A 12,410-nucleotide genomic window follows, 5' to 3' on the forward strand; every position below is an offset into this window, starting at 1 on the left:
GTCCCGAAGGGGCTGCCGCTTAGACACTATACTTTTCCGCCCACCCCAAAAAAAAATTAGAGGGAACACTGGTGACAGCGCAGTCTCTGAGCGTCCGGCTCGCTTTCCCCTTTCTGCCATGTAAGCTGTCACCTCGCAAAACACCATTTCTTTTTTTAAAAGTACGAACTGCTGAGGAATCCATCTTATCGCCACGGATTCTTAGAGGAGGAAGCTGTTTCTTCCTGGGGTTTAGCAAAATGGCAACTGGCTCTAAGCCTTGCATGTCCTAAAGACAAGGTGCCTCTCCAAGTAGATAAATGAAAATACAGTGATACCTCGTCTTACAAACCCCTCATCATGCAAACTTTTCGAGATACAAACCCGGGGTTTAAGATTTTTTTGCCTTTTCTTCCAAATTATTTTCACCTTACAAACCCAAGCCGCCGCCACTGGGATGCCCCGCCTCCAGACTCTGTTGCCAGCAAAGCACCCGTCTTTGCGCTGCTGGGATTCTCCTGAGGCTCCCCTCCATGGGAAACACCACCTCCGGACTTCCGTGTTTTTGCAATGCTGCAGGGGAATCCCAGCAGTGCAAAAATGGGCACTTTGCTAGCCACGGAAGTCCGGAGGTGGGATTTCCCAGTGAGGGGAGCCTCAGCAAAATTGCAGCATCACAAAAACATGGAAGTCCGGAGTTAGTGTTTCCCATGGGGGGGAGCCTCATGGGAATCCCAGCAGCGCAAAAACGGGCGCTTTGGCTGGCAAAAGGGGTGAGTTTTGGGCTTGCACGCATTAATCGCTTTTCCATTGATTCCTATGGGAAACACGGTTTTGTCTTACAAACTTTTCACCTTACAAACCTCATCCTGGAACCAATTAAGTTCATAAGATGAGGTATCACTGTACATACACACACACACACACATACATACATACATACATACATACATACGTACGTACGTACATATGTACGTACATAATACGAAATGCCTCAAGGCTGTCTTTCTTTTTTTAAAAAAATACTGATTTTGAAAATAAAAAAAGAATAGCATATATACATTTCTAAATGGTTCATGCTCTGTCTTTCATATGGTGGGTGAAGAGGTCTTTCTCTTTGCTAAAGAGCAGCCTTGTTTTCTCTTGTCCTTGTACAGGGAGTCCTCAACTTAAAGCCACATTCATTCATTCATTCATTCATTCTGACTGACTGACTGACTGACTGACTGACTGACTTCTATGCCGCCCAATCCCAAAGGACTCAGAGCGGCTTACAACAATATAAAATTACAGATACAATAAAAAGAAGTCAAATACACAGTCTAAAACTATAAAACCCTAATTAAACCCATAGTTAAACTATCCAATCAGCATACATGCATACCATTGATACAATTTGGCCATGATAGATATCAATTATGCACGGACATGCATGTCCACGCGTGATTTCGCTACCTGCCCAGGTGCAGTAGCAGAATTGGGCTGGACTCCCCTAGCGCTCAGAGCCAGGGAGACGAGCACACGTCACCATTGCATTTTAGCAGCCCACCTCTGCCTTTAACCCTCCCATAGTCTCCTTTTTCCACAGGCCCCTGTGAGAATAAAGGCTCTCCCATCCATTCACACCTTCCTTTTTTTTAAAAAAAATATATTTTTATTGATTTTTTAAATATGGTTACATAAAAAACAAACATTAAACAGTGCACAGTGCGTGTGCCCATCACCCGACCGACAAAAAAACAAACAAACCCATCACCACCACCACCAATTGCGGGGTTTTCAAATATTTACTAGTTCATATATATATATTTCCTTGGCTCTACTTTGCATTTGTTATTATTGAAAGAGTGATTGGAGTTTATTTTTCACATTTACATCACAGATTCTACTCTGCATATAACCTTTCACCTTATTCCATCGTGCCATCAGCTTCTCCAGTTTATTTTCATCAAAATTGTTTAATCTTATTTCCATGATTTCAAAATGTATGTGATCCACCATGTACCAGTACCAGTTCTGTAGTGTCCATTTTATAGACTCTTTCCAACTTAATACCACTACCGCTTGAGCACTTTCCAGTGCTGCAATTTTTATTTCTTTAAAATCTCTTAGTTCTCTTTGTTTAATTAAAATCGCTATTTCTTTTGTAATTGTCCAATTAATATGTAACATTTTATTTATTTCGTTCTGCACTTCGTTCCAAAATTTCTGTATTTCTACACACTCCCAGAACATATACATGAAAATTCCATTCACACCTTCCTGAGCTTCTTGAGAAATGGTTGTAGAATTATAACAAGTTCACGTGCTTTATTTTGCTGGGGGAATGGCTCCTTCCGCTGCCTCAAGCACACCGAATTCATCCAGCGATGGTTTCCTTTGTTTGTAGGAAAATGCTGGAGACTTGTGGAGAAGCGGAGAATAAACTTGCAATGGAACTCTCTCACCACGAGATGCAGGTTGAAAAGGATGTTTTGGAACCACTGAATCAACTCAGCGAGGTGAGCGGCTCCAGCTGTCACCCTTGATCCTGACCCTGTCTGTCTTACCAGGAAGAGTAATAAAAACAGCAACATTGAGGTTGTGGGGCTTGGGATGAATGTAATGGTTGTATAGTTACTGTCAAATGTCGGTTTCCTGTTGTCTCGCCTTGCAGACGGAAATCCCCAATATTCAGAAACAGAGGAAGCAGCTTGCTAAGCTGGTCCTAGACTGGGATTCTGCAAGAGCTCGGTAAAGTACAACTCTCCTCTTCCTTTTTATGCCCAGGAAGTATCAGTCTATCTTCCTTGCAAGCACATGTGCTCCAGAGCTTAGTTGGTTGTTTTGGGTTTTGGGGGGGGGGGGGGATTGCAGATGTTTCATTGCCAGGCTGGACGTGATTTAAATCAAGTTGATTTAAATCGCTAGGAAAAATAGCTTGATTTAAATCAACTCTGTTTTAATCATATTTTTTAAAGAGCTTCATCTCCGTCCCACAGCAGCTCTTCCTCTGACCTGCTGTCGATTCACCGACAGTCCCAATATTGCAGAATGTACAGCCTCATGCTACATAACTAAGCTCCAATTCATGTACATTTAATGTATCTTAAATAGAAAAATATCTGTAGGTAGATTTTTATACCAAAAGCATTTTATTAAAATAGCACCTGAGTGTAGAACAAGAAGCAATGAGTGGAAATTGAACAAGGAGAGAAGCAACTTAGAACTAAGGAGGAATTTCCTGATAGAACGGTTGATCAGTGGAACAGAAGTTGCCTCCAGAAGTTGTAAATGCCCCAACGCTAGAAGTTTTTAAGCAGATGTTGGATATTATTATTATTATTTATTAGATTTGTATGCCTCCCCTCTCCGAAGACTCGGGGCGGCTCACAACACAATAACACAATACATTACAAATCTAATAATAAAATGTAAAAATCAATTTTAAAACATTAATAAACATAACCAGTATTATAAAATCCCCAACTACACAATCGTACACATTCAACCCATAACCATCTGTCTGAAGTAGTGTAGGCTTTCCTGCCTATGCAGGGAGTTGGACTCTGTTGTTGTTGTTGTTGTTGTTATCATCATTATCATTATTATTATTAAATAAATTTGATTAAAAATCAAATTTAAATTTTAAAAATCAAATTTTAAATTAAAAAAAAACCATGATTTTTATCCACCCTGTTCATTACCCAAACTAGGTAACATCACCAATGCACCTAATTTGGGTAAGGAAACATCTGCAAGAAAGGAACCAAACCCAGGGACCCTCAAGGACCCCACTCATTTCAACCCGGAGCTACAAATATTCTCATTTATTGGTACTATAGTTGATCTTCAGGCCACATGCAGCCTTCCAGATTTTGTCCTCCACTCAGTACCCTGGGAGGAGAGAGGGTCTGCTGTGTCTCCTCACTTAGCTCAGCTGCCCTGGAGATTATAAGTTCCCATCTAAAGTCGAAGTACCTATAGGCCTGCTTGAGCAATGAGTAAAAGAAGGTGTGCGAGTGGGATGGATTTGTTGCTCACTCGGACAGCATTAACTCTCCCATAATGTAATCTGGCACAGAAGACCGCTTTCTGCTCAAATATCCAAATGGGCTCCCAACTGTATTCCCATTCCCACAAACCCTCGCACATCAGCCACACCACTTCTGTGCCAGGATGCAATAGAATGGATCCTCTACCTTCAGCCACGTTGGCATGCTTTGAATAGGAGCCCATGTCCGTCAGGAATAGGATGCATGCAGTTGGCATGGCATCTTTATTTAGTTGGAGTTACGGACCAGACCACTTCCTGTAAGTGCTGTCTCGAGTTTATATTCAGCTCCTGGACTCTATTTTTTCACTTCCTGCTTGCCTTGTAGTTTCATGGGAAGATCTTGTTCTGCAAAAAAATGCCTCTGCATGGAGAACAAGGAGTCACTATGGAAGAACAGGACTCGGGCAGGGTGGTTAGGAAAGACCCTTGATCCTTCACGAGGGTTTCTCCCCTGGAACTCTTTCTGGATGTTTGCTTCCTCTCGCACAGGTGGAACCAGGCCCACAAAACCTCAGCGACTAACTTCCAAGGGCTCCCCTCTAAGATAGATTCCCTCAAGGAGGAGATGGACGAAGCTGGAAATAAAGTAGAGCAATGCAAGGTATGTTCCTAAGTGGATTCTGGCTTCAGTCTCTGATGGAGAATTGGTGGATGCTTGGAGAAGTTTGACGTTTCCCTGCCTAGTTAAAATGGAGATTCTGAATCATCCAAGTCATGGTTGTTCCAAAAAGCAGCTGGACTATCTTGAGGTTTGTTTTTTTTTCCTTTGAAAAACGTTTCAAAGGAAATGAAGGAGCTTCTTGGAAACATTTTCTAAGGGAGAAAGAATGTCCAGTTGCCTTTGGGATAAAGCACCTTTGGGACTTCCTAGTAAAAACATCCAGGACACAAGGTCATATTCTTGGTTTTCAGGGAAAAGGTCACCAAGAGGATTTTGCATCTGGAGCTTATTTATTGATGCCTTTTATGCCTCTCACAGCAGCCTCACGGGTGGATTTCATTCAGGACAGAGGAAGAGGTTCCTTCCTTATTTGTTTGTTTGTTTGATTGATTGATTTTTATGCCGCCCTTCTCCTTAGACTCAAGGCGACTTACAACATGTTAGCAATAGCACTTTTTAACAGAGCCAGCCTATTGCCCCCACAATCCGGGTCCTCATTTTACCCACCTTGGAAGGATGGAAGGCTGAGTCAACCTTGAGCCGGTGATGAGATTTGAACCGCTGACCTACAGATCTACAGTCAGCTTCAGTGGCCTGCAGTACAGCACTCTACCTGCTGCGCCACCCCAGCTTAACTTAACTTCAAATGGATAATGTTCTTGGTCTCCTGAGAACGCCGTTCCTCAATCTCAGCAATTTTAAGACTTGAATTCATAAAAGTCCACACGCATCTTAATCAATTATTTATTCTAAGATAAAAGTCCACACATCTTAAAGCCGCTGAAGTTGATAATCCCTGCTCTAGAACTAGTAGGAAGCGGCTTTTCAATCAAGCTGAATTATACTGCCCACGCCGATGGGCAGTTTGGAAAGAATGAAAAATAAATAAACAAAAATACTCCCATTAGCCCTTTTGCTTGTTTAGGTTTGCTGTCCAGAGTTATATTTGAATTGCTGGAATTGGATTGATTGATTGATTGATTGATTGATTGATTGATTGATTGATTGATTTTATTTTATTTTATTTGTATGCCGCCCCTCTCCGCAGACTCGGGGCGGCTAACAACAGCAATAAAACAGCATATAATAATAATCCAATACTAAAACAGTTAAAAAACCTTATTATAAAACCATACGTACAGACATACCATGCATAAAATTGTAAAGGCCTAGGGGGAAAGCGTATCTCAATTCCCCCATGCCTGGCGGCAGAGGTGGGTTTTAAGCAGCTTACAAAAGGCAAGGAGGGTGGGGGCAATTCTAATCTCTGGGGGGAGTTGGTTCCAGAGGGCCGGTGCTCAATTCTCCTCTTAACTTCCTTCCGAGTCAAGGTCTCAACCATCATCTTATAGAAATTGTGTGGAGGGCAGATTCCCTGTTTTATATTACAGAAATATTGAAAATTCAAAGGGGTTCACCAACATTTAAGCATCACCGCATGCTTACTTTTATCTGATTTTTAATGAAGTATATGGTTTAGCTTGGTTTATACTTTTTGCACAAATTATTTGGATGATGTAAAAATGGTAGACAGTTTGAATCAGTTTTCCTGTATTAATCGCATTGGAGGCAACGAACTGTGATTATGCACATTTTAAAACAGGCACATGAGGCAATGATGTGAGATACAGGATTCGTTTTTTTCTGAAAGTGAAGCTTAGATGAGGCCATAGATTCCTGGACCTTATGCTCATCCTTAGGCAGGATGTGGTCATTTTCACCAAGAATACAAAGGATCCAATGGGCTTCTTTTCAAGTCTGCCTTCAGGATCTGTCTGCCTGTTTAATTAACTCTGCCAGAGTTCTCTGCCCATCCCAGAGGGCTGCTTTGTGAGGCAGTGGTAGGGTGTGTCAAATTCTTCAACTTTCAATTTCAAAACATTAGGGGTGACATGCCTTGGAGATTATAAAGATATTTCGGTTAGTTTAATATAATTTAAAAGTGCTTGTTAAGCAACTACATAAATATCATAACTTTTTAACCCTCTGTTTGCTTCACCAGAGGCAGTGTCTTGTGTTACAAATTTACCTCCTCTTTTTTCTACACCCCTTCCCAAAATCTCCAGGACCAACTTGCTGCAGATATGTATAACTTCATTTCCAAAGAAGGTGACTATGCAAGGCACTTCGTCTCGGTGAGTAAACTGCTCCTTGGGTCGCATTATCTTGTTCTGGGACATGCATTTGACCTGCTTAATCCTTCTGTCTGTGTGCTGTTCTGTTCATTCAGTGCTAACTTTTGTTTTAAAATATGGGTTTTGTTCTCAGTTATTAGAAGCCCAAGCAGATTACCATAGAAAATCATTAGCAGTCTTAGAAAAGGTGCTCCCTGAAATCCAGGCCCATCAAGGTAAAGTAACTCCATGCTCTGCCTCCTGCTTTGCCTGTGCCATCTCTGCACTCTTCCTCCTCCTCCTCTTCCTCCCCCTCCCAGTTTTCTTCGCCCCCTTTCCGCATGCTGTCCTCCTTGAATGAAAACCTGGGCGTTTTCTTAATGGTGCTTTAAATTATCCCTTCCCTTTTGCAGTTGCATCCCTGAAACCCTCCCAGCTCCCTCTTAATCCACTAACAAAACCCTTAGGTACTTGTCTGAAGCTCCCCCAAAGCATGACCATTCCTTGGACAGGTGAGGCATGGCAGCCCACTCCTTGGCCAGTTGCAGAGCCGTTATCTCTCTCCCAATACCTGGCGCTTTTCCTCAATCATTTATTTGGGAACAAGTGAAGTTCTTGGTGAAGTCTGCTCTGATCAGCATCTCTTCCCAAAGTTGTTATTATTTATTCAACTTCTATGCCGCCCAATCCTGAAGGACTCAGGGCGGCTTACAATAATAATATAAATAAAATATACAGTAGATACAGAGCAATAAAAAGAAGTCGAATATTTAGATTTAATTGGATTTGTATGCCGCCCCGAGGACTCGGGGCAGCTCACAGCATGTACAGAAAGCAGGAAACAATAATAACAATCCAATTTATACCTTAAAAAAACAATCTTAAAATTCTAATTAAAAACTATCAATATCATTCATTCAATAGTCAAACCAAAGCATTCAGGGGGGAAGATCTAAGGAACCCCAGGCCTGGCGGCAAAGATGAGTTTTTAAACTTTTTCGGAATACGAGGAGGGTGGGGGGCAGTACAAATCTCCAGGGGGAGCTGATTCCAGAGGGCCAGGGCCCCCACAGAGAAGGTCCCGCCAGCCAACATTGTTTGGTCGACGGGACCCTAAGGAGACCGACTCTGTGGGACCTCACTGGTCACTGGGATAATCTGAACTATGTAAAACCCCATATTAAAAGAAACCCAATTAACATAAAGCAGCCATAATCCCATACATATATACCATTCATACAGTGTGGCCCTGTCAGTTGTTAGTTCATGGCCCCCCAGGTCTGCCGACAGAGCCCGGTCTTCGTGGCCTTACGGAAAGCCAGTAGGGTGGGAGCAGTACGGACAACCGGGGGGGGAGTTGGTTCCATAGAGCCGGGGCGGCCACAGAGAAGGCCCTCCCCCTTGGTCCCGCCAACTTGCATTTCTTTGTCGATGGGACCTGGGGGAGGCCAACTCTGTGTGTTCTTATTGGTCTCTGGGAGGTAAGTTGGATTGTAGCCTCCTGCCTGCAAAGGTTTTTGTGCGGAGCTCTGTCCTTAAAGATTGTGCATGAATGCACATGCAAAATAGCCTTCTTTAAACATGGCTGCTGGGAAGGAAGCGCCTTTCAGTGATGGAGGAATCCCACAAGTATCCCAGTACAAGAGCCGGGGTGGCGCGGTGATTAGAGTGCAGCACTGCAGGCTCCTTCAGCTAACTGCTAGTTGTAGTCCAGCAGTTCGAATCTCACCACCGGCTCAAGGTTGACTCAGCCTTCCATCCTTTTGAGGTGGGTCAAATGAGGACCTAGATTGTTGGGGGCAAGAGGCTGATTCTGCGAACCACTTAGAGAGGGCTGTAAAAGCACTGTGAAGCAGTATATAAGTCTAAGTGCTGTTGCTATTTCTGAGCTGCTACGGTCTAGAGGTGGAGCTCTTGCCTCACAACCAGGAGGTTGTGAGTTCGATCCTAGGTAGAGGCAGATGTAGGGTCTCCTGCTTGGGCAGGGGGTTGGACTAGATGACCTGCAAAGGTTTCTTCCAACTCTTAATATGTAAACAGCTGGTTAGCTGAGCTACGTTGCCCTAGGGAGGCTGAATCGTTTTGCTGTCTGCTTTGTCTGTTTGTTTTTTAAATTTATATGCCACCCAACACACTCTGAGAAGCAACTTTGTCATCACATAAAATGTGCTAAAGGCAGCTAACAATAAAAATGGCAACAAATATGAAATCCTGTAAAAATCAAGTATTGTAGTACCTCTAGATACGAGTTTAATTCGTTCCAGAAGGGAGCTTGTACTTCGAACAACTTGTATCTGGAACAAATGGCTTTAGACTTTGTTTTTCCCCTCCGAGATAACCAGAAGCAAGGATTCTTGCGCCACCTAGTGGACGCTCGGCTCGTATCCCAAATTTGAGCTCGGGTCTCAAAAAGAAATTTCTCTCCCCTCGTGGCTCATACTCGCATGTGGAGCAGCTCGTATCTAGAGATACTACTGTATAATATACAGTATATAGCTTCTCAAGGTAAATTAGTCGTGGTTGTGGATAATTAGCCCTGAAATGACATGTGTACTGCTAATGTTCTAAACCTTAAAAAAAATGAAACACCTTTTACAAGTCACTGATGCGGGATTCATGATTTCATTATGTGAAGCAGCATAATGAGAGAGGGAAGTTACCCTAGACAGTGGCAGGTTCTGCCTTCCAGGGATGGACTTTGTGGTCCTTTGGATACTGCCAAGCAACAACTCCCACCCTCTGACCTTACGGTTGGGGCTCCTGGCCTTTGTAGTTCAGCAACATTAGAAGGGCACGGGTTGTTTTGGCCTTGCTGGGCGCCAATGCTGACGGTTGTGATACAAGCACAGCCTTGCAGAAAGCAGGACTTCAGGGTATAGTTTCTCTCAAGTCATCCAATCTGTTCCATCTCAGGCTGTTGGAGAGGTTTAACTCAGTGCTACATGGAGCCAGATGGTGGCATCTTCCAACTCTGCTTCGGAGTGGGCCATCAAGTATTCACCCTTTTTGTCTGCAGCTTTGGGGAAGCCTCACCAGTGTCGGAGAGCTTTCAGACTTCTCTTTTCTACGTCCTTCCTGAATAACTAACAATCTGCTCTATCTTAATCTTGTGATTTGGAATAGTAGAGAATTGAAATGGTCTTAAATGTACTTAGCAGACTGGAGAGAATTAAAATTATTTGTGTGGGCCATTTGGCAAAACTCATGTCACTCTCCAGATAGTTTAATTGAGAAAGGATATTTATTTATTTACTCTGTGTATAGCTGCCCAATCGGCATGAAGTTCAGGGTAACCTATGCAATTAAAAATGGATATATATATATTAAATTGCACCCTGGGAACTTCCAAGAAGCTTCACTCAAAAGTAGTCCAACCAGGTGGGTACGGACACACACACACACACATAATACTGACCCAGAGCCTTAGAAGAAGACCCGGTTTCAGAGCTTTGGGAAAGACCAGCTAAGTTGAGGTCATCCATAATTGGGGGTGGCTGGATTGCCAGCAGTTGGATTATAAAATATTGCAATGAAAAAAAAGCTGTTGAACAGCTTTCTAGGAGCCCTGGTAGCTCAGTGGTAAGAGTGCAGTATTGCAGGCAGACTCTGCCCACTGCCAGGAGTTCGATCCTGACCATCTCAAAGTTGACTCAGCCTTCCATCCCTCCAAGGTGGGTAACATGAGGATCCAGATTATTGGGAGCAACACGTTTACACTGTAAACTGCTCAGGAAGTGCTGTAATGCACACTGGAGTGGTATATAAGTCTAAGAGCTATTGCTATTCCTCATTGGACAGAATTGTCACCATCTCTTTTCTTGGGAGAAAAGTGTGACCACTGAGAAATCATCTTTCATCTCAAGGACAGCTCACCCCATGCCACGTAATTCAACGAGGAGTGGATCTTCCTGCCTTAGTGATCTCCTCTCACCCCCGTGGCAACCCAACCTGCTTTTAGCATCCTTGCCATAAAGACCTCAAGGACTGGGAACCCCAACAAGAAAAACAGAGGAAGGTTTACTGCTTAATTAAATTACCTGATAATTGACAGCATTCCTCAATCGTTGTTGCAACCAACATCACTATCTTGTTTTAGTTCCTGGTCCCAAATCACATGTTTTCTAGCAACTGTGTTACAGGGGTGTGATCAAATGTTTCTGAAGAACTGCAAAACATCTGCCTGGGTTGATTATCTGTCATCCGATTTTGCTCCCTAAGCATTATTTATTTATTGGACTTATATGCTGCCCCTCTCCGGGGACTCGTGGCATGGTGGCTGTGGCGGCATTCTGGCACTCACCCCAAGCGGTTTTGTTGGAAAAGTCCAGCTCCACATAGCGGTCAAGCCTCTGTGAGCTGAGAGCCCTGGCCAATCCAGCCCTCTCAGGCTGTGTCCTTCTGGACTGACCGCTCCCAGGCTGCAGACTTGGCTTCTGGTTCTTCCCGGGGACAAAATTTAAAGGGTCCTGCCATTAAATGGTTCAGATCGTCTTGTGTGATGCCTAATGACCTTGGGCAGATCTCTCTCTCACCCACCCACCACGGATGGTGGTTTCCCAGTTGTGTGGCTGACTTTTAATTCTGCTTCTCTAACTAGACAAGTGGACTGAAAAACCAGCTTTCGGGACTCTCCTGGAGGAGCACCTCAAGCGTAGCGGCCGAGAAATCGCCGTCCCCATTGAAGCCTGTGTGATGATGCTCTTAGAAACAGGGATGAAGGAGGAGGTGAGCGAGGGGTCCACATTTTTCCTGTGTGAGGTGGGCTTAACTGCTGGGCTGGAAGAACCTGGGGGGGTCCTCTCCTCCACATACAAGATGGGCCATGTCTGGTGGTAGTATCACCCTGTTTCCCCGAAAATAAGACGTACCCCGAAAGTAAGGCATGTCAGAGGTTTTGCAGAATTTGCTAATATAAGGCACCCCCAAAAAATAAGGCGTAGTCAAGTTTACATACGGTACGGTGGAAAAACATACGGTACCATTCAAAGGTGTTCATAGCGGTACTGTAATAATGTGGCGTCCCCTGCTGGCCCCTTCCATCGCTTTGTACCGTCCAGTACTGCAGACACAGTCTGCTGCTGTCTCACCGCCATTACAGTCTCCACTACAGTGCGTAGACTGTAGTTCCTCTGGTGGCCGGAAGCTGCAATAGCAGGAGTATACAGTAGTCCCTCACCTATCGCTGGTGTTACGTTCCAGACCCGGCCGCTATAGGTGAAATCCGCGATGGGGAATTTATCGACTGATAGTACTTATTTAAGTAATTATATTGTAATTGTTTGGTAAGTTTTCATTGTTTTAAGTGTTTATAAACCCTTCCCACACAGTATTTATTTTAGATACAGTATTTAAATACAGTATTTACAATTCTAGATATATTTTTTTTGAAAAACCTGCCGATGGAGTTCGGCGGGCTGTTTAAATCTGCCAATCGACTTCCTCAGAAACCCGCGAACCAGCAAAGATCCGCGAATGATTTTTCTCATTAATATTTCTTGAAAACCCGCGATGAAGTGAAGGTGAAGCGCGGTATAGCGAGGGACTACTGTACTGTTGTACCATATAAGTGCCGTCGTTTGTGTGTGTGGGTGCCATACCGACAGGTACCGTACCGTAATCA

The 12,410-nt window shown here is 43.7% G+C and overlaps 1 protein-coding gene across 6 annotated transcripts in view; it reads left to right on the forward strand.

Annotated features, from left to right (window-relative positions):
* ARHGAP17 (Rho GTPase activating protein 17) overlaps positions 1–12,410 on the forward strand; it is a 100,979-nt gene that overhangs the window by 62,203 nt on the left and 26,366 nt on the right. For all 6 annotated transcript variants that reach the window (XM_070760870.1, XM_070760869.1, XM_070760872.1 and 3 more), the window contains exons 5-10: positions 2,369–2,480; positions 2,636–2,712; positions 4,505–4,616; positions 6,743–6,811; positions 6,945–7,026; positions 11,388–11,515. In XM_070760870.1, the coding sequence (XP_070616971.1) occupies positions 2,369–2,480; positions 2,636–2,712; positions 4,505–4,616; positions 6,743–6,811; positions 6,945–7,026; positions 11,388–11,515 (580 nt within the window). The remainder of the gene's footprint in view (positions 1–2,368; positions 2,481–2,635; positions 2,713–4,504; positions 4,617–6,742; positions 6,812–6,944; positions 7,027–11,387; positions 11,516–12,410) is intronic.

This window comes from Erythrolamprus reginae, chromosome 9 (genome assembly GCF_031021105.1).
Source record: "Erythrolamprus reginae isolate rEryReg1 chromosome 9, rEryReg1.hap1, whole genome shotgun sequence".
NCBI classification, from domain to species: domain Eukaryota; kingdom Metazoa; phylum Chordata; class Lepidosauria; order Squamata; family Dipsadidae; genus Erythrolamprus; species Erythrolamprus reginae.